This window comes from Dreissena polymorpha, chromosome 9 (assembly GCF_020536995.1).
Source record: "Dreissena polymorpha isolate Duluth1 chromosome 9, UMN_Dpol_1.0, whole genome shotgun sequence".
In the NCBI taxonomy this organism is placed as follows: Eukaryota; Metazoa; Mollusca; class Bivalvia; order Myida; family Dreissenidae; genus Dreissena; species Dreissena polymorpha.
Window position 1 is genome coordinate 47,473,500 of NC_068363.1, and position 24,004 is coordinate 47,497,503.

Here is a 24,004-nt window from a genome sequence, read left to right on the forward strand (position 1 = left end):
GACAACTGTATCAAACATTTTGACAGAATTATGGCCCCTTTTATACTTAAAATATGCATATTTTTGATAAATCTATGTTAAAGTGTGCGTACTACCTCAAATATTTCCTTTGTCCTTTGACATATTGCTTTTATATTTTGCATACTTCTTTACCAACATGACACCAATCTATAAACAAGAGCAGACAACTGTATCAAGCATTTTGACAGAATGATGGCCCCTTTTATAATTAGATAATTAAACTTTTGCTTAAATTGCCATAACTTCTTTATTTATGATCACATTAGATTCATACTTTGACAAAACAACACTTACCTGACATAACACTATGCACTCCACCAAAACCATCTCCATGCCCCACCCCAGAATCCCCCCCTCCCCCCCAAAAAAAAATTAATTAATAAATAAAATGTTTTCCTTATTTTTGAAGGATCATCTATTAAATGACCACACACCCACATTATACCCCCACCCCCCCCCCCCCCTTCTCCATGATGGGTTACGTTATACTGTCAAGCACTCGAATAGTCGAGCGCGCTGTCCTCTGACAGCTCTTTTAGTGTATTTGGAACGCAAATAGGCTTTTGTAACACCGCATTTCAAAATCACTGGGGAAACGGTTGTCCTTTTCCACGCCTTCCCTGATTTTCGGCAGACGAAATAGATATTTAATATAGTATTTCGTTAATCGTAATTTTTACCATTTTTTATTTAAAAACTTTTTTCTAACATTTTCTTCCAAGAACATTACTTGCACCATTTTAGTGAATTTTTCGAAGACCGTTTTACGTGAAAAAAACGTTCTTAGAAACTAAAACAAATCTCGTTCGTAAAATAATTCTATTATTGGCAAAAGCGAGTGACTAGATATATTGGGATTTCATGAATTTTATTTGTAGAAAATTACCATCTACAATGCAAAGTTAAAAGAATTACATCCCTTGAAAACAAAGGGAGACACTTATAGTATTGCTTCCTGCGAGGTAGAGTACTTTGATTACTTGTCAATATTTTTGTCCTGCATAAAAATCTTTTTGATAGCCTTTTACATTTTCATTCAGAAAACGTATCCTTGAACATTTACTTCAGCAGAAACTTCCCTGTATCTTGCAAATAGACTGTCAACGCCATTTGCGCTCTCGTTAAGTTAAGCGCTACGGCCCTCTTAGCATCCAGAGTAAACCCTATGGGGTATAAAATAATCCACAACACCACACAAACCATACATTAAGATAGTTACGACATATTTAAGGTATGCCAACAATTAACGATACGCAGACACGTTCTTAGTCTAAGCATTCAAATTAAATCAAAGCAAACATATTTGTACAACAGTGCAAAACCGAAGATAAAAGCGCAGGTGTTCAAGCCGTCAGAAGCGGAAGTAGGGTGGAGATTTTTCGTCTGCATGTCGGTGATTGTTTTCCCGCAGACGGGAAAGTAAGCTGGCGGAACCGGAAACTGGTTGGTGTTTCCCACTTTGAAGACAAGGGCCATTCCCTGCATCATGTGTCCCTCGTTGTGGCAATGGAAGAGCCAAATACCTGAAAGAGAATTGATCAGATAATCTAAGTGAATATTTAGATTATATGGTTTCAAACGACAGCTAGTAAATAAACAGAGTGATTTATCCGTGCCATTCGTTCCATATGTCGTTTATCATGTATATTTTACAAGAAACAATAGAATTATTTGCATTTCCTCCAAACAGAACTGAAAGTGTTTGTTTTTTCAAGAAAGGTGTACTGATGCCGGTCAAATGCGATGAATAATTTCCGGTTTGCGGGTGCTAGAAAGCCATATTACCTTGCCACAAATTTTGTATCTAGACGGTATTTAGATCTTCATAATGTTTTTCACGTCAATTTGCAACCATGCAACACGTGACAATACGTTATGCATTAATATGTTTAGCATCCAGTAACACAGGTCAAGATATACTTTATTGACACCTTTTACCACAGAAATAACTTGTAATCGGACCGAAAACAAGCCCATACCATTTAGAGACTCAACTTGTGCAGCATAAGTCATTTAATGTATATTCGGTGTAGTTTTACTATTGACATCCTCTAAAATACAAAAAAAGTGTTACCTGGGTTATCTGCCTTGAAGCGTATAATCGCGTAACCACCCTTGCTGCCGACAGTCACTGTGTCCTTGTACACGGGATTCACGAGGTTTCTCGGGAATTCTCCCGCTTTATCTCGGTTGATGACGTCATCCATTGTAATCGTTTGGTAAGCGTCCGGATAAGTTGCATTGTGAACCTAAATAATTAAAAAAAAAAAATTACTATTTTCGATGTATTGAATTTAGTTAATAGTGTACAAAAGCGTTCCACTGCCTCCGTATTTATTATCAATGTGTTCCACTAACTCCAGAGATATTAACCCATTTATGCCTAGTGGACTCTCCCATCCTTCGAAATTGGTTCAATTTATTTCCAAAATTAGGGATGTCTAGTATATTTATTTTATATTTAGAATATTTCTTACAGAAATTCCTTAAAGCAAACAGCACAGACCCTGATGAGACGCCGCATCATTCGGCGTCTCATCTGGGTCTACGCTGTTTGTCAAGTCCTTTTTTCTAGACGCTAAGCATAAATGGGTTAGGTTTCTACGTCTTTTTCGAAGACATGTCGTAAATTGGAGATAATAATACTTTATAAGAAAGTTAGTTTTGAAAGTTCTAATAATGATATACATAATGAGAAACATAGTCCTAATAATGAGGTAATAAGTCTTTATAAGGAGATTTATTAGTCTATAAAATAATATACTTACGGTCGTCTTAATAATCTAGTTGCTTATAATATAAAGAAGTGAAACTCAAGATAACTTATGATAAAGATAAATTAAGTCCAAGTAATGAGTCAATAAGATCTTTTAATGATATACTTTGTCCTAAACATGAGACACTCATTCACAATAAAGAGATATTTATAGTCCCAACAATGGGATACTTAGTCCCTTTTAGTAGATCATTAGTCCCAATTAATGACGCACGTATTCCTAATAATGCGATACTTAGTCCTCAAACTAGAAAGTAAGTCCCTATCATGAGATATTTAGTCCAAATAATGAGATACTTAGTCCTAATCATGAGATACTAATGTGATGCTTAGTCCTAATCATGAGATACTTAGTCCAAATAATGTGATGCTTTAAGGGGCCTTTTCACAGATTTTGGCATATTTTGAAGTTTGTCATTAAATGCTTTATATTGATTAATGTAAACATTGGATCTTAAAAGCTCCAGTAAAAAACACAAGAATAAAATTTAAAAAAGGAAAAAAAAGTAGCCGGTACCAGGGCTCGAACCAGTGGAGTCCTTGGAGTAAGTCTGAAGTATAAACGCATTAGCCCTCTCAGCTATTACGCCAAGTATACACAGTTTAAGTAGTTTATACCTTATAAAAGCAATTTTCGTAGATTCGTAAATTTAAACGACAACAGAACTCTCCAAATTATTCAATCGTTTCGCGTTGCAACGCTTTATAATTTTTAAGTTTTCAAATCGTCAAAAGATACATCTAATGGCTATATTGGATTATGGTAAATGTTCAGTAATACTGTTTCCTCACAAATATCATAACTAAAACGAAAATTTGCGAATCTGAAACAACTTTTTTTCAATTTTGTCAATTAACCAAACCGTGAAAAGATCCCTTTAATCCTAACAATACGCTAAGTACTAAAATGAGATACTTAGTCCTTTACTTGCGATAATAAGTCCTAACATTGGATGTTTCGTCCTACAAATGAAATTCATAGTCCCAATAACACGGTGCCTATACCACGTGACTTTTTAAGATCTGTGTTGGGAGAATAAAGCGCGACACAGTTAACATTTTTAAGGATCTCTTTTTTAATATCTCACTATTTTTAATGGGATAGAGTGGGATAGCCCGCTCATTCGTGAGAGTTTTCGATAGGTATCATGATTTTTGTTAAACAAATACGTATTTTTCAGTAAAGTGCAACCGAGTGTTCGTCCCCACACTGATCCGACATTTTTCTAACCGTGCAAACGGTCCCAACACAGATCCGAAAAAGTCACGTGGTATAGGCACCGTGAATAATGAAAATACCAAGTTTAAATTAAAAAAAACTAAGTAAAAAATAATGAGAAATTCAATAATAATATAAATGAGATACTAGGCCATGATAATGAGGTGATTAGCCCTATTAATGAGATACTTAGGTCTTAATGGTAATTAATTCTTATAATAAGGTAATTAGTCCGTATAATGACGAAAATAGTCCTTATAATGAGGTAATTAGTCCTTACAATTATGTAATTAGCCCTTATAGTGAGGTAATTTGTCCTTATAATAATGTAATTAGCCCTTATAATAGGGTAATTAGTCTTTCTAATGATGTAATTAGCCCTTATAATAAGGTAATTAGTCTCTATAATGATGTAATTAGCCCTTACAATGAGGTAATTAGTCCTAACAAGGATTAATTAGTCCTTATAATGAGGTAATTAGTCCAAATAATGATGTTATTAGGCCTTAGAATTATGTAATCAGCCTACGGCTTCGGTCCATATACGGTTTGTGGCTGCCTGGCTGGTCACTATAATGCCATAGGGACCTCAGTGGAGTTTACTATTTCTTAAATATGAATAATCTACAGTATATTTGCATAAAAAAGAGATTCAACAGATTGGCATGAGTTTGTATGGCCATATTTCTTTGCAGACTTATACCGATTTTTAAAGAAAATTCACATTGTAAACATATACATAGATATGTAATGCAGCGATATTGTCCTTTCTGTATAAAGTATCCGTAATAGGCACTGTACCATTCGAGGAAAACGATTAAATAATCCAAAGTTGTACCAAAAAAATAATCCAAAAGTGAAGGAAAGTTGCTTCAATTTCGTTCCAAAATTTCATGGTATGCAAGTGAACAAATACAATGACTACTGAAATAGAACATTTCAGCATAAAGGCATGTAAAATAATATTAAGATGGGTTTGTGTTATTAGGTACCCAAGCAATTAAAAGACCCATAATTCCCAATCTGAAGTTTTCACTCCGCGACTTTTCCTTTTGTTAGTTGTTTTCGCGCTAATTCTTCCAACTAGGCGCGGAAAATTTATCAAATTAGGGAAAAAATCATTGTACTTCCAAGTATTGTCGTGTGTAATAATATTCAGCACATATTTAACGCATACCCATCCGCTGCCAAGTACCCGGAAGCTGTAACCATGGAGATGCATCTGGTGGGGATCCTCTGACTGCGAGTACATGAACAACTCGACCACCTGCAGACAACAACAACCCGCATAGAACGTGCAAGGATTCGCACATTGATAATATGGGGAAACAACGCATGTACCAATGCATCCATTCTGAAAGTTTTCGAGGGGCTTATTGCTTTAGCCATACATGCTACAGGATCTAAACGTAAAAGATACTGGTATAACCATTATCTATAAGTTTGTGTTATAACCACCAAATAACCCTTATTTATGATGTTGTGTTATAACCCCAAATTACCATTATCTATGATTTTGTGTTGTAACCCCCAAATATTTCATAGTTCATTTTATTTACATAAGTTTCCTTTTTTACTGGCATCTGTGTGCAGTTTTCATTAATGGAACAGAACTGTGTAGGTTTTAAAAATTCTGCTTCATCTTGTAAGCGTAATTTCATATTTTTCTCAACTTCAAGGGGAGATGATTCTGAACTTATTTTTACGTTACTTATTTACGATAGGGGTTGAGTACTCATTGATATGAAAACACTGTAAAAGTTTGAACAAAATTGAATGAAAACTGTAAATTGCATACAGAAGCTGCATTTCACAATACTTTGAAATTCAGTAAAAGATCATAATAGATTTAATGCTCCGATATTCATCATTTTCAATAGGGTTCGAGTAATACTGATATAAAAACACTTAACAAGTTTGGAAAGATTCAGACGAAAGTTGTGAAATCTTTTAAACAAGTGGAAATTGTTTATTTTGTCAAATTTAATAGAAAAAATCTGGACTTATTGTCCCGATGTTTCTCATTTTAAATGAGGTAAAAATGCTCATTGATATGAAGACACTGTAAGTTTGGAAAGAATCTGATGAAAAATGTTGACATGATCACCTAACCAAGCAGTTTTTCACTATTATTTTTCAATTCAAAGAGACATAATTCTGGACTTATGGTCCGATATTGCTCATATAGAGTTTGGGTTGGGTCCTCATTGATAAAAAAACCTGTGCAAGTTTGGGAACAATCGGATTAAAATTTTGGACTTCAAACAACGATTTCAAAATTACGCAAATTCTGAGGAAGATAACTATGGACGTAATGGTCGGATAGTGCTAAAGGGCCCATACCACCTGAATAGTAATACGTGTCGCGCTTCGCGCTCTATATGTGGTTCTTAAAAAAAAACTCCGAGAAGTGCTTTACTCTAGGGAAACGGGTTGCTGGGACACAGCTCCTCCTTGATAAGCGGCTGTTTCCTTTATCGCAACTCATTGTTACAATCAATAATACGTGTCGCGCTTCGCGCTCTATATGTGGTAGGGATAGTACTTAGAGCCTATGATAGACAACCATAAAAAAACATGGATAATAGATGTGCTGTTTGCATCTATTTGTTAATGTAAAAACACGTGTACTTTTTTATAAGATATTTAATTGATGTAAGAAATTTTAATTATCGTTGTCACCACGCGGCATACATTAATTTTAATAAAAATGTAGTAAAATGGATTTTAAAATGTCTACATAAAATTAAGCTTTATTATATTTATTAACCTGACTGAAAAAAAAATGTCAGCCGCCGAACTGTTCCGTTCGTGCCGGAATCCGGGATTGAAACGGGGGCCTTTAGATGATTGTTGCGTAAACAACTTCAGTCTAACGCTCTCCCAACTGAGTTATTTATGTACTGCTATTTGGTGAAGTTGTGTATAGCGATCGTTATTATATGGCTATTAATAAACTATTACATTGTACGTTTTCGTACCACTACGCCTTCCAATAAACTTACTTGCGCGATAGGTCGTCAAATATCGTACTACATTGATTCTCCACTAAATAAGCAAATTAGAAAAACCACAAAATAAATATATTTTGATTATGTTATGTTTTTATATAAAACAAGAAAGTTTCGCGTATTTGCACAGTCCCTGTGATCTTTCCCCTGTGATCAGTTGTGGATAAGTTATTAATTAAAACAATTAGCTTTGCATAATTGGCAATAAATGGTGTAATAAATGTAATAGGCACAAATGCAGTACTTATTTACACTAATTTACACAAAAAAAAAAATCACCACTATGCAAGATATTCTTAAAACAAAAATATATACATTGATCCGTAAAATAACTTCTCCTCCCATAAGCGAAACAAAAATGCATTACATACTAGTCGCCGATTTCCAGAGCGACGCCAATAATGCGAAATTTTAATACTGCATCATGCACATCCTATCCGTTCTTGTAAAATCAAAATCGTGTTTGTTGTTTCTTTAACAAAAATGTTTTGATTAAGAGCAGTTGGCTGTAATTATTGGTTAAATACATAATAACACAATGTTGTAAATATTTGTTTTTCATGTTAATCCATTTATGCCTAACGTCTGGTAAAACGGCCTTGGCAAACAGCGTAGACCCAGATGAGACGCCGCATGATGTCTCATCAGGGTCTGCGCTGTTTGCGTAAAGGAATTTCTGTAAGAAGTATTCTAAATATAGAAATAAATATACTAGACACGCCTAATTTTGGAAATAAATTGATTCAATTTAGAAGGATGGGAGAGTCCACTAAGCATAAATGGGTTAAGATTCATGAAAACGACCAATCACAAACACAGAAAATTCGTTTGATCCGATTTTCTTAAATGATGAGTGTAAGACTCGTTAAGGAGTTTTGTATATCTTTTCATACCAACCTGGCCGAGTTGTACGTCTAGTAAATGCGTGCAGTGGCAGAGATCATTGTTACAGTCGTTGGTGGTATCCAGCGTCGACGCATTACAGAAACGCTTGTCTTTGACGTCATCCCATTGCGTGGCCAATGGGATGGCAGGAATGAAATTTGTTATCTTAAGCGCGTTAAAGAAGAATGTTCCGGTCGGTAATCGGCTTGGAAGAATTGGGCCGTTCCGCGCTTAACTGAACGAGAGCACGCTAGGCAAGTTGGTACTAAAAATCTTGTGAAACCATAACTACAAAGCCCACCCTTTTCTGCATTATTATGCCCTTGTGTGCTGGCACCCTGGTGTGGTCACAGCTCACAGTTTTTCCTTATCATTTGAACTTCAATATATTTCTGCAAAGGAAACTTGCAATGAGCCATCGTTCGATCCGTAAACTGAGACAAAAGTTGGCAGAAAATGTCAAAAAAATAGTGGACTTGTACACGGAATGAATACTATGTGGCCTTGAAGTAACTCTGTGGCCTTGAATTAACGCTGTGGCATAAAACTAAGCCTTAAAGAAAACACTAGAATTGATGACCTTGGAAAGTTGACCGCTTATGGAAAAAACGACAGCACGCCACAAGATTAAAGAATGCTTAAAGGTTTGACACAAACAGAGAAAACAACAACAATTTCTTATAGAATTAATCGACAGAAGACATTTTGAAAGTGGACATGTGAACCTTGGGCATGGAAACACTAGGCATCTGCATACATTATTAATAGAACATCGAGCAAACAGAACGATACCACGCATAACTAGTTATTGCAAATGCGAGGGAAAACATCATAACGGCAGGCGCAGGTGAACAGAATGCCAATTGTATCCAACATGGCCACTCGTCATTTTTAAGCTGTTTAGAACACTACTTAATATATATTCAGTAGTAGAGTAATTAACAAAAATACGATATTACATTTTCGAATAGAACCAAATTGGCGTATGGAAATATTGTTAATGGTCGGATAACAAATAGGACTCATTGCGCGCAAGGATACATTGTTAATGGTCGGCGTTAGCAATCCCATTCTCGATGACTGGGGATACAAAGTAGGATGACTATAGTGGGAGTTGTCGTTGGTCTGGTAACGGAGATCTGGAAACGAGTAAGGGAAATATAGTAAATGCACACATGCGATACATACGTATACAATACTTCCTAACACTACTAGTATTTACCGATATCTGCAACTGTTAATATCCGGTTAAAATATAAATTAATACTTTTTAAATATTCTTTTACCGATTTTTGTTTTCGTCAACTGTCGTAAAAGTGTTGTTGTGTGTGGAAAAGGAAGATAACATCGGTAAAGAAAACATATACATTATTTTTCTTAATAATTTCTGTTTAACGTGAATTATTATTATTTAATTTACTTCTTCGGCAAAGTCCAAGCAATAAGTGTACACCAGACAATTAGAAAACGACAAGGAACGATCATCTAAAAGAATGGTTACATTTGGACCGTGCTCTGTGAAAAGGGGGTTTAATTCATGTGTTGTCCGCATAGGCTAATCAGGGACGACACTTCACGCCTAAACTTGCTAAGAAGAAACAACACAAAACACAAAAAGAAACAATATATCTTAAAAGCATAAAAGCAGAATGTTTCGTCCCGAATTAGCTTATGCGGACTGCACAGGCTAATCTGGGACGCACATGCATTGAACCCCTTTTTCACAGAGAAAGGCCCGTTTTCAGGATATTTTGATCTGCACTAGAATGTGTTGGTGAAAAAAGTAGTTTGTTGCCGCAAGATCTCCGACAAAAGTTCGGTAAATAAGTCTGCTTAACTTATGATGTCGCTAAACGTTTTTTTGAAACACAGGTTATTCCCCATGCAATAAGCCATTGAAAGGGTGTTACATGACAGAAATCGATCAGGTCTGTATTTAACATTCATTCTTTATATGTAAACGTGGTTGATACTTGAGCAAATACGATCGAATGTAGAAAAATAGCATAAGTGATCGAAACCAAAATTCATAATACGGAAAAGAGGTAAGAGACGGCAGAAAAAATAACCAACAAACTGTTTAGGGTCAGAATAAAAAAATTAAAGTCGGTCTGGTTATTGGAAACAAACTACTTTTTAAACGTTCGCTGAAACATGGACATTACGTAGGTAGTGGCGGGAGTGTACGGTCTCTGTTGTATAGTTTTCGTCCGAAGAGGTTTCGTATCGAAGATCGCTAAGGTGCAAGTTGTTTCCAGTGTGAGCCGTTAAGATATCGATCTCTGGATTCATTACCTTAAATTAAATAACGCAAAAAAAGCACTATACTAAATAACTAATATATTATATTTCATTATAACTTTATTAACATGTTACGCATACGTTCTCATTGTGTTAAGTATATAAATCGTTATTTAAATGGAATAATTTAAGAGCGAGCTATTGTCGCATGATGACAATAAAACACATTGCCACTTATAGCATGTAAACCTTATTTATAATTTGATATCTTCTTATTGAAGCTTAACTCATTTATGCCTAGCGTCTAGAAAAAAGGCCTTGGCAAACAGCGTAGACCCAGATGAGACGCCACATCATGCGGTGTCTCATCTGGGTCTACGCTGTTTGTTTAAAGGAAATTCTGTAAGAAATTTTCTAAATATAGAAATATGTATACTAGAAATCCCTAATTTTGAAAATAAATTGATCCAATTTAGAAGGATGGGAGAGTCCACTAGGCATTAATGGCTTAAGCAATCTTGTATGCTTTTTTCACAATGTAGAAACCGTAGTACAACGCGTTGAGAATAGTAAAATTGGCCAAGTATGAAATTACATGTATGTCGAAATCTATGGGATGAATTAACACAATATTTAAACGTTTAAGTTGACTTAAAAATATAATAAATCAGAAAGTGGAGAAGTCGTACCAGGCCTGTGTATGTAAACGCAAACGGATCACCGACCGGAAGTGGTATGTTTTCGTTGCAAATCTCGCAAGTTTCGTAATACAAAATGGCGGCCCCGTGACCGGAAGCGGGCTTACAGTCCCCTAGAGCCTCGATCCGGATCCAGAAGCTTCCGGAAGGGTTATCCATGGTGTGCAAAACGAAATCGTATCTCTCACCTGCAGCACAACAAACTGATTAACTAAGTTATCAGTACTATGTATTATACATGCGTATGTAATGCCACATATACTCGTCGTATAGGAAGACATTTTGCTACGTGACTTCTTTATTATACATAATATTTCTCAAACAATATCGACCTGGATGAATGATGAGAGACTCCACCGTAGCCGATTTTATCGGGACGCCGTCGGAGGCGATGACCATCATCGGGTGGCTGTCGACACTCAACCGGAAGAAGCAGCGGGTGGCTGCAGCTATCACTCGAAAACGGTACCTGATATAAGACAACAGGTATACATGAACAAGAGACTATTTTGGCGTCATATTTTATTGACATGAAACATTACGGTAATGACACTATTTTCCAATATTATTAGACCCGCGTCATGCGAAAATGTGTCTTATTCCATATCTTACCAGCTTCGAATCGCGTAGTCTTGTCAGGAGCCACGCTTTCCGGTATAAAGTCACGAAATATTTCATGGTCTCATTAGAGGCCAAAATAGCTCTTAACCCATTTATGCCTAGTGTCTAGAAGAAAGGTCTTGGCAAACCCTAATTTTGGAAATAAATTGATCCAATTTCGAAGGATGGGAGAGTCCACTAGGCATAAATGGGTTAGCAAGGCTGCGCGGATGCTGCGGACGCATATCGCATACGAACCATAATAGAGTGCATTTTATATTTAACCTATTTCATTCGAATAAACAATAAGAGTGAACATGATATTGCAAGAGAGAACATGATATTGCAAGTTTATTATTTCCTAAATATAACTCTGTAAGGTTATGATGCAAGCGCACGTACATCTTAACCCATTTAGTGGACTTTCCCATCCTTCTAAATTGGACCAATTTATTTCCAAAATTAGGGATGTCTAGTATATTTCTTTCTATATTTAGAATATTTATTACAGAAACTCCTATAAGCAAACAGCGTAGACCGAGATGAGACGCCGCATGATGCCAATACATTTTTTTCTAGACGCTAGGCATAAATGGGTTAAACTAAGCAAGATTTTAATAAACATAACTAATCTTCAGAACATTTTTATTTTATTCGTCATTATTATATACATTTATGCATGTATTAGTGAGCTTTATTTTGTATTACTTTTGTTTATTTTTTATGAGATGTGTTTGAAAACTACAGGCATTTAATTTGTAATGATCTATTTTAATGATGAGGTATTTACGAATTATACAGTGTCAAAAACTGCTGTCTATAAAACAAAACATTGTATACATTGTTTCTTATCGACATTTCATGAACCAAATAAAAGAAGGCATTGACATGCATTAAAGCACTACGATTTGATGAATATTTTGGTGTAAATCGCCTCTGTACACTATGTTCATACCAAGCGAACAGTTATACATCTACTACCCTCTATGTACGTCATGTATTACGTTTATTCTAAGTGCGCATATGTTAAGTTAACGTTAACGCTTCTTCCTCAAAGAATGTTACAGGGGCGGTCAACCAGATTGATATATATCACAAAAAAAGAAAAGTTCTAAAATACCGTATTTTTACAATTATTAGTTTATATTGATTAAAATATCACGACTGGTATATTGGATTACTTGCAAAATGTTGTAAAGTTTTCATATTATCAGTATATTCGGAAAAAAATTTGACCGAGTATGTCGATCAGTTAATTTATAAAATACAACGCTCATTGCATGAGCACGCATGGCCGAGTGGTCTAAATGGGAGATTTTTACTCCAGGACTCCACGGGTCAGTGGTTCGAGCCCTGTTGAGGGTTACTTTTTTCATGTTTTCATTTTATTCTGGATTTTGTACTAACATTTTTAGATCCAATGTTTAAATTTATCAATATTAAGCATTTAATGACGGTATTTTAGAACTTTTCTTTCATCGTCAATCTGGTTGACTGCCCCTTTAAAACAAAACACCATATAAACGTCACTAATTACGTTTGTTCTTCGTGTGCAGTTTTGAAGTTAACCACATACTATCCAAGTTATAACGTTTGTACACTGCGAATGAATTTGGGCAAGAAAATATATCAATACCTCCATCAATGTATCTACAACTCAAGGATAGAACACCGCGAATTTCGAACTTGCCTGGTATCGGGGTAGACCGTAAACCGCTGGAAAGGCGTATAGGTGGCGTTGTAAGTCGAGTTTACCGGAGGGGACACCAGGTGTTTCCGACCACGTCCGTTCACGAGAACTGTTGAAGCAATAATATGAATTGTGCATAATCCTAAACGGTAAATAAAACTTACGCAATATAAACAAGAGAACAAACGTAAATAAAATAAGACTATACACATACAACCCTTGTATAAATAACTTGAGAATACCATTTATGTTAATACACATATATCGTATAGCGGCAAACAATGTTATATTTAATTTGAAAACACGCACACGATACCGCTAGCTTATTTTGGAGCAATAGTTAAGTATTTTTTATTTCTTATATTATTATATTACAGTAATTTGGACACATTATAACGTTAGGGTGTTATTTGAAGAAACATGTTTTGATGTGACAATTGCATCACATAAGCTAAATATAACCGATCAAATGATCATATCATTTGTGTCGTGCAAATATGTTTTATCTTATTATCTGACAACTCATTAGATGAGTATTCGATAGCACATTTAGATCAGCAAAAAATCATCTAACACATTTCTGTAGTGGACAAATAGTGTCTTAGTTTCCGAACATTTGTCCCTCAAGTGGCATGCCTTGTTTAGAATACTAAAAGATATCCAATTTTTAATGTAAGATAAGCCTTGCAAAACGGAAAGTAGGTCGAATATTGCAAGACCCGTGTTTTGATTATGGGGTCTTTGCATGACTCAAACAAGACTTACCATGGCATTACTCTAACTATGAATACTATTGATATACGCGTTGTTTGGTTATTGAACATTTGCATGAGGCAAGCGAGTCTGAGTATCGGAAAGACGCTTTGATTGGTAATGGACGCAAACTACCCTTTGATTGGTTATGGACGCAAACTGCCCTTTGATTGGAAATGGACTCAAACTAGACGAAATATTGCAAAACCCGTCGTTTGATTGTAGAACCTCGCATACCACAAACAAGAGTTGCTCGCATCCTGTTCAATTTTCAAGTCGTTTGCTGTTTATCAGTATAAAAGAGTTCATAATATAGCCTATACAACTTGAATCTAAGAAGGAAGATATTTAATTAAAAATGATTTTCGAAGGGTCTTCAACTGAGTCACAAAATCGTCTCTAAGCGGTTAAGGTTTTTGCAAAATGTTGAGACTGTAGGCGCCACCCACCATTTATTGGCATGGGGACAATCCACTGATCCTGCATCTCTTCCATGTAGCGATACATCTGTGGCGGGTCAGGCCAGTCGTTTATCACCATCACGTGGCGGTCCTCTGTGTACAGGGCGGAGTGCGGATCCGTCTCCGGTGGCTCCCGAACGATGAAGGCGCCGTGGAGGCCGTCGCCCAGCTGCAACCCCGTGTGGGAGTGCCACCAGTGCGTGCCCGCGTTGTCCGCCTTGAACTCGTACATGTAATCAAAAGCTTTGTATTACGTATCTTATTAGACGTAACAAAAAGTTATGTATTTCTACTAACCCAACCGTTTCTAATTGTTCGTGTCGACTATAACCGTTGAAAAAGTTTTCATTCAAGTTAACTCAAAGGTATATTTGTGGCGGAATTCGTTAGGTCAACTACAGAACAACTTCATAGACAAACATAGTTGTAGGTTCAACTATACAAAGTTATCGAATGCTTAGCTTGCAGCTAGGTCAAGACGAGTATTAAACTTTTGAATACTGGTTAATAACACAACAAGACATCCTAGAAAAGCTCAACTGTTTATCATTGCTTCCAATACTTTTGACATGAAGTTCATAGGCAGCAATTAACGTACTAGTAAATATTATCCCTTTACCATATATAGGTATTTTGAAGCATTTGTAGTCCCTTAGAAAGTTACATTTAATTTAAGATCTTTTTTTACTAGATTCAAGTTTTAAAGGCTTCATTTCCAATCCTTATATACTGATGAGCAGCACACAGCATAAAACCTGAACAGACTGCGAGTTACTCCTTGTCTGCTCTGGTTTTATGATGTTTTTTTTGTTTTTTTTTTTGTTTTTTTCTTTTAAATATATATATTTCTTCTATTTATTCATCAATACACAATACACTTACACGCATGGAGTTATAACAGAAAAAAAATACAAAGAAAAAACAATACTACAAACATCTGTCGAGAGTCTTACATGAGACTGTAGCAAAAAATAATTTAATACAATTCGACAAAATATATCGAAGCATAAAGATGCATATTCAGACTACAATTTTAAATGAATTATCTTAAAAAACTATTCCAAATTGTTCTAAAAGTTTCTATTTGATTTTTATTGAAAGCAATTATCTCCTCAATTTTGAGCCTATTCTGAAGAAATGTTATAAAATGATTAATATTGGGTATATTGTTCTGGCACTTACTTCTAAAAATATAAAATTTTGCCAACAATGTGATAAAATTAACAATCTGTGACATGTTCGAATGACCTGTTGAAACGTTACAGAAGCTTATATGTTCATAATCAAAATATGAAATAAACGGCAAGTTCGCTGTTTGTTCGATATACACTTTAACACCGTTCCAAAAATGTTGAATTACAGGACATTCCCAAAACATATGCACATTCGAATCTACTGGCATACTACAAAAATCACAAATATTGGATTGTGTTAAACCACTTAACAATAGATAGCTATTGTTTGGAATAATTTGCATAATATATTTATACTGGAATGATCTTAGCTTGGTATCATGTGTCAGTCTAAATGGTTGAATAAACAATTTATTCGTTTGCATTTCTTTGTAAAAATATAGTTCCCATTTAGCAATTGCCCTAATTGGATTGATCTGCTTTGACAGTACGAGTTTTTGATATACTAATTTACAGATTTTAGTTGACTCTGAAATTGATGAGAGAAAATATTCTTGCGGTTGATTACTAATGTTTTCAGATTTCAGCTTTTCTTTCCATTCTAGTGGCACACTTTTTATAAGACTAAAGTATTTTAGAAAATCTCTGGTACTTAACCCGTACAAGTTTTGTAATTGCTCAAAACTATAAAATTGCCTTGTTCCATAGTCGTATATTTGTTCTATATGGTTGATTCCTTTAATATGCCATTCTTTATAGAAAAATAAACCGTTTGAATTTTTTATAAATGAATTATTCCAAATAATTTCTTTTCCGATTTGTGCGATTTTATTTTGTGCGTTAACCTTATTCCAGACCTTTAATATGTCCTTTAAAAATACTGAACGAATGTTTAGTGTGTTTATATCGTCAGGTTTGATGCGATTCTTTAAAATAAAGTAATTACCATAATTTTCTAGAAAAATACTGTATAATTTGGTTATTTTTGATTCAGGTTGATGTATAAATCGTTTAATCCAAGTAGATTTGAGACCATCCACAAAGCTATCTATATCAATCATTTTCAAACCGCCATTTTCATATTCCTGTATAATTTGATCACGTTTTATCCTGTCGGGTTTATCATTCCACAAAAATGTGAACATATTTGTTTTTAAGGTTTTCATTTTATTTTCGTCTGGTCTTTCTAAAACTGTAAATGGATATATTAGTTTTGGTAATGCAAAAGTTTTGATTACTGTGATTTTTCCTATCAGTGAAAGATCAGTTTTATGATGTTTGCACATAACCATTTTCACTTTGATTCTGAGTGGGAAACGGTTATATAAGAGTGACCTGTTTTGTTTATCGGACGGCCTATGGTAACATATTAAACTTTTCCAGCCAATGGCTATTTCCTTCAATATGGGCTTCTAGAGTAAATTGGCACAAATAATAGGCATATCAAGACTAGGTGTTGCCTACAACAAATCTTACGCATTCAAAGGTCAATGCCGTAGGGGACTGATAAACCTTATATAGACTCCTTATGTGGATATCCTAAACTGAAGGCTTGTTTCCGGTCATCAACTTTGTTGATCATGTTTGGTCCTCGAATAAACCACCATGTTCAAAATGTCGCTCGCTTCTTGGTCAAGGTCGCAGTGGATATTTGACATTCGTGCTGATTCCATATTTGGATATTGCTCCATAACTTGATTGTGCATGATGTGGTTTCAAAATAAATTGACCAAAAAATATTATTTTAATGCAATTTTTACGAATCCAACACACATCTAGAAAAGATCGAACTTCCCATGTAGAAACTCAAATGAAATGCGGTACCGGAAGTCATGTCCGGGCGCTACATCACACTGGGTGAGACGGGAGGCACCGTCCATGATGTTGGAGTTACGTTGGCGCAGTCCGTGCCAGTGGAGCGACGTTGCGCTGCCGTCCTCCATCCGATTGCGCACCCATACCCGCACCGTGTCGCCCACGCATACCTGACCGGAAAGTACACACGTGGGGAACATGTGAAATTGCAGTTTGTTATTTATAAGGTAAAAGGGTAGTGGATGATAACATGTAATCGTGAAGATAAACTGAGCTTAGATCTTTTGGGGGCAAATGTTAAAGCCTCTATAACGTTCAAAATCAAAGAAAATTTCGTAAAGTATTTCGCAAAATAAAGTTAAACAATCAAAAATCAGTGTTCCTCATGGCAATTACCGAAATTTGAACGCCAGATGTGGTCTGTCAAATAGATGTTTGTAGATACAAAATGCTCGTTTTATTATTGTTTTGCATATTTAATTCCATTTTAATTTCGCGCAACGATATCTATTCATACGACACATGAACACTAACATGGTACCATCTTAGTGTTCGTGTGTCGTATGAACTGTCAAACTGGAATTAATGGTGTCACAAATAAATAAAAACGAGCATTTTGTATCTACAAAAATCTATGTAATCATACCACATCTAGCGTTGAAATTATGGTTATTGCTATAATGAACACTGATTGTTTAGGTGTTCACTTTATTTAACGAAACACTTTACGAAATTTTCGTTGATTTTGAGCGTTATAAAGGATTTACGGCCTAAAGTCGTCATAATACGAGTTGACAAACATATGTAATTGCTTGTTTGAAATTTATTTATTATAATGGATGACTGGCTGGCTTTCTTATGTGCTCATATTTGATAAGATTCAACAAATATTTATAAAACAAAAACGTAAGCCAATAATAATATTATAAGATTTAACTATCCACATATACACGTGTATTTATTGTTTTACCGAAATGTCAACACGTTCTGAAAACCCTTTCTTGTTAAAGTAAAAGAACCTCTATATTACATATTTACCTCTATTGCAGGCCCGGGGATCTCTCGGTTCACGGCAAGGACGTTCTTTTTGAGGCCATTGGTTGAGATGCAGTGCGGCCGGAAACAGTCAGCCTCCTCAAATGGACACGAGTGGCACGCCTGTTTGAGATATTTGTATATAGCTTGTACATAAAATATATTAGCATCGGTCTGAAAAAAGGGGTTTCGTGCATGTGCATAAAGGGTCACACAGATCAGCCTGTGCAGTCCGCGCTAATCAGAGACAACACTTCTTGCTTAAATAAATTTTTAACTGAAGTTTCTTATAAACGAAAATCTAATATGGCGGAAAGAGTCGTCCTTGATTAGCTAGAGTAGACTCCACAGGCTAATCTGGGATGACACTTAACGCACATGCATTTATAAATTTATAGACGAACATGGGATTTCCAATGTCACTTTGAGACGTGTGCTTTTCTTAGACACGTATAGTGCATGCTGTACTTTGTGTGTGCCAATAAATGTTAAACCAACTGCGATGATGCTCTTTGTAAATATGTGTTGGTGTTTTAAAGGCTAGTATATACCGGATAAAGCAAATGCTCACCATTATGTTGGAAAAAAGTAAACACGAAAAGGACCAAGCAAATAAAACACTATATTCTTTTTGTTTATCTCAGAGTTCTCAGAGTTCGAATGCTTTTTTATTTAAATTACGAACTGTTTATACTTAGAAATACCTTAAATGCAGATACAAAAAATCCCTGTTTGCCCTTTAAGATTGCACATTCTTTTTAACATGCACTTTTGCAGTGAAGTTCCTTTTGTTCCTTAAAAACAGTTGAATGCAATTACTTATAGAATGCCAAAGTTGCCTTTTGTTCAGAGTAACATACATGTTTGAACTAAGTTAGATTATGTTGGTTTGAGTCGACATAATGTTAAGTTAACATTATGTTTGGTTAGGTTAACATTATGCTGGGTTAAGTAAACATTATGTTGGGTAAAGTTGGCCCAGCATAATTAAAACTAAACTCAACATTATGACCACTGACCTTACGTTATGCAAACGCGACCCAACATAATGTCAAGTCAACCCAGCATGATATCAACCTTAACCCAAACAATGTCAACGTAACCCTTTTTGGAATTGAATATTGTACGCATTTATTAACCGTTGAACGAGCCATTACATACCAGAATAATAATAGTTACAAATTATCCCACACACATGTATATGTACGTTCACGACTCTCCGTTATTATCCGTGACAGATTTAATGACACGTGCCCTTATCTAATTTTACATACAATTAAGAGGATGTATTCAGGTTACCAGAAAAAAATGTCAATACTATCAGCATCTTGGCCTATGTCTGATTTTGCATTTACTTTTTGAGCAATTAAACATTGAAATCACGCAACGAAAGTTACACCGTTTGACAATCAACAACGACACATGACAATCAACATCGGGGCTCGATAATAACCAGAGAGTCGTTGATAATTGTCGAAGGTCGTTGGTCATTTTCGTGTGTTGCTTGTAATTGTCGATTGTCGTCGGTAGTATTCGTTTCTCTTTGGTCATTGTTGATTGTCGTTAATCACTTTCGTGTGTGTCGCTTGTTATTGTCGATAGTATTTGGTGATATTTGTGTCTCGTTGATCATTGTTGAGTGTCATTAATCATTGTGTGTTTCGCTTGTTTTTGTCAGTTTTCTTTTGTGATATTCGTATATCGTTGGTCATTTTTAAATGCCATTTGTCGTTCGTTTTCGTGCGTAATTTGTTATTGTCGAGTGTTGTGGATATTCGCACAGGTGTTGGGCGCATGGTCAATTCACTCAAACACCATCAACATGCAATAAAACAACATTTTCCATTACTTTGACCAAGAAACAAAATTCTGATAATATTATATTAGAAATAAATATTTTTTGGTCTAAATGATGAAAAAATGTTGCTTTATGACATATTGATAGTGTGCGGGTTTTCGTGGCTTGTTAGTTCTTATTAAGTGTCGTTGGTCATTTTCGTGTGTCGCTTGATACTGTGGATTGCAGTTGGTGAGGGTCGAGTGTCGTTGGTAATTGCTGAGCACCATTTATGTTTGTGGTCTTTATATCTACATGAATCTTCTCGTAATTAAATTCATGCAAGATTTTTAATCCGACATATCATGCACTTTTCATCTTTCTTGTTTGTATGTTATATTTATTGTTACACGCTAGTTTAACGATATTTTGCATTAATTCCCATTTTAAATGTGAGACTGTCTTGGTTTTATTTTACTTATGGTAACATGCTTGACCTTTGATATTTAGCCTTACATAAAGGAAAATCTATAACCATCTATGGAGGAAGTCTGGTAGACCTACCCTTGAAAGCGTGAAGTAGTTCTCCACTGTAAAGTTATACTCGCATACCATTGGCCTCCCCACTTCACACTTGCGCTTGCATTCATGGCCAACGGATGCTGAAAGAAGGAACACGATAATACGTTGTCATCAACATTATACAGGTTAAAGCCTCGTATGCTTACTGAAAATGGTCAATTAAATGGAATAAATAATATTGTCATTAGTTTTATGGACATACTTTCCATAAAAATAAAAACGTTTGTTTTATATGTAATTAGATCACTGAAGTAATCATGATAGATTTTGAACTCGAGCCATGAAAGGAGATGCATGCAATTATTTATTTAAAAGGTATGTGAGTTTTTTTTAAATATGGGAACCACAGCAACTAAAACGTTGAAACGATCTTTTGTTTGTCACGAGTTTATGAGTATGTACACAGCGGTCTGAACCTAGACTCTCTACAAGCCGAGTTCGAACCATAAAGCTCTCTCTCTATAAATATATATAAAACAAAGTCTATATAAGCCTTGTATTATTTAAACAAAAACGCTGTATTTATTTTATGCCGAAGCTTTCGACCTCACATCTTGAAATAACAAATGGTCTGCTGGAGTGAGACGGAAACTCGCTTCATGTCACGATATTTTGTAACATCTCTTTTGGATCATATTACTTCTCTTTTGGATCATATTACTGTTGCTTCAGTGAAATCGAAAATTAATATTTTCCGTCAATTTTAATAGCCTTTAAACATAAAGGGATACCCGTGGGTATAAACTGTTTTTTTTAATCATGCACAGACGAAATACTATCTTGACTAAAATTGTTAAAGGTACCGTCAACCAAGACGACGAAGAAAAGAAACGTTGTAAAATGCCGTATTTTTTACAATCATTAGTTTATATTGATTAAAATATCACGACTGGTATATATTACATTACTTGTAAAAAGTTCATATTTTCAGTATACTCGGTAATAACATTTCGCGATGTGAAATCGAAAGTACATCGCGAAAATAGGTGACATAACGATATACACACTATAAATAACGCAAGAAGATTGATAATTTTAGATATAACATATATACAATTCATTACGCATGCACACTTTGCATACCTGTATTTACCACGTGATGATGATGATCAATCTACTGGCGTTAACTGGTAGTTAACCTGGTCCCAGTAAAATTTATTACCGAATATACTGAAAATATGAAAACTTAACAACTTTTTTTCATAATAAAATATACCAGTCGTGATATTTCATACTTTTTTTCGGGGGAGTATTATCCTAATTTTACCGATTTTGCTACACATAACGTGTGTTTTCATTTAAATTTAAATCTACGTATGCATTGACATACCGAAATAAATTGGTAAATGTAGCGTAGTGCTTTACTTTAACTTTATAAGTATGATAACACAACTCAGTCAATTCATAACACTAATTTTATTTGATACAAAGTTCTATTTATTTACAATCTCAAGTTATTAATAATTTCAAAAGACGGGTTTTATCGTGCAGTTCCATCATGACTTTCATATCTGAATGCCAATCTAAACAATACCACGTCATTGGTGTATTTATCTTACGACTGAATATATGTCCATGCACCCGATGCCAGATTGTATCTGTGTCTGTTCAATATTGGTTATAGAGAGAATTTGCCAACTGAGTTTCTTATTGTTTACTTTCAATGTTTACATAATTTAGTCTATTGATATATAATACATGTATAACATTTATTTAGTCTTTATTATTATATTTACTTTGATAACTTTATATTCAATCTTGCTATGCGACAGTAAAGCCATGTCAAGAATTACTATTAATATCGCCGATATGCCCCTTTAAATGAATGATATACATCTTGTTTTCAATTGGATGCTCTATTAACCTAATTTAACGGATCTTGCTACACATAATATGTGATTTAATTTACATTGTAATCTACTGTTTCATTGGCATACAGCAATACATGTCCTAGTATGTGTTTTGACCTACGTTTTTTTAATTGTTCTTCATCCATTAAAAATGCAGTTGTGAACAAACGACCCTGGTGGCCTATGTTTTTCTATTTATATTTTTATTAAGTTATAACTTATTAAACAATTGACTAAATTTGAACAAAATCTAGATACAGGAAGGCATGTCAAAATAAAAATGACTTTTATGCATTTTGTTAATTTTCAGATGTGAAAACTTGTTGTTTTTGTTTAAAAATTGATAACAAACAAGAAATCGCATGTTTAAAAAACAAATGTGCAGTCAAATTAAATCAGTATAATATGTTTGTGAGAAATAGATCAACTGCTAGATAAAGCAATATTTTAATTAAAACTGCAACATACGCAGCATGTGCAGATCTGAAAATATCATTATAAAAACCATACATATATTTTGGCAAGCAAGTCACTATTTTGGGACGATGAAAATATTCAGTATGATGTTGTATATCAACTAGTTATTCAATGTGACCGATACAAATGCTTTTTAAAGTAGTGATGACATAAACATCATCATCACCATCATCATCAACAGCAACAGAAGCAGCAGCAGCAGCCATACAAATGGCATAAGTGCATACTGTTTTTATTGTTTTATCCAGACTAAAGTTTATTGCAACTGTAAACGAACATAAATTCAGGAAAACTCTGCAATTGTTCTTTTAAAATAGGCTAAATAAATGTCAAACAATGTATATGTTGTCTTGAATTAAATACGTTATCATGAAAATATGTCTGTATGTTGTACAACATTTTTTTATAAGCAATTTTGTGTGAGATGACGCCAACATAATTAATTAATCTGATGACAGGATCGGCCCACAAAAAGTGCGTGTCATATATATTGCTGTTGGTAATTAATTGTTATCTATCATTTAATGTGAACGAAATAGCAATTAAAAGCATCTGTCGCAAATTTCCCACGATAGTTAATTGAGATTGATCGTTGCCTTTTATTTTTATTTTTTATTTAATGTGATTTATTATCGCGCTCCAAATGAAATGTACTTTTTATATTTGCTCTTTCGTGCGTAGTGACCAGTTAATATATTTTAGCTATTAACTATACACAATCCACTATCGTTCTGTTTGAAAAGACTCGCCCTGAGAAAACGGGACTTAATGCATGTGCGCAATGTGTAGTCTTTGATCAGATTTCCCTGTGTAGTCAACACAAGCTAATCAGGGACGACACTTCCCACATTTATTGGATAATCGCTAAAAAGGGACTTCCTATAAATGAAAATACCATAAGAGCTTGAAGTGTCGTCCCTGATTAGCCTGTGCTGTCTGAACAGGCTCACCTAAGGTGACGCCTTACGGACATGTATTAA

At 34.8% G+C, this 24,004-nt stretch overlaps 2 protein-coding genes across 2 annotated transcripts; both read right to left on the reverse strand.

Moving 5' to 3' along the window:
• Positions 1–978: 978 nt before the first annotated feature.
• On the reverse strand, positions 979–14,588 carry LOC127844190 (uncharacterized). Its single transcript, XM_052374258.1, has 10 exons — positions 14,344–14,588; positions 13,142–13,250; positions 11,184–11,320; positions 10,843–11,039; positions 10,078–10,207; positions 8,954–9,051; positions 7,925–8,077; positions 5,194–5,283; positions 2,096–2,270; positions 979–1,544 (listed from the first exon to the last, which is right to left on the reverse strand). The coding sequence occupies exons 1-10, from the start codon at positions 14,585–14,587 to the stop codon at positions 1,300–1,302; spliced, it is 1,578 nt and encodes a 525-aa protein (XP_052230218.1). The 5' UTR covers position 14,588; the 3' UTR covers positions 979–1,299.
• A 2,675-nt stretch (positions 14,589–17,263) lies between these two features.
• On the reverse strand, positions 17,264–22,693 carry LOC127846013 (uncharacterized). The gene is made up of 4 exons (XM_052377194.1): positions 22,669–22,693; positions 20,680–20,777; positions 18,342–18,461; positions 17,264–17,473 (listed from the first exon to the last, which is right to left on the reverse strand). The coding sequence occupies exons 1-4, from the start codon at positions 22,691–22,693 to the stop codon at positions 17,264–17,266; spliced, it is 453 nt and encodes a 150-aa protein (XP_052233154.1).
• Between the last annotated feature and the right edge of the window lie 1,311 nt (positions 22,694–24,004).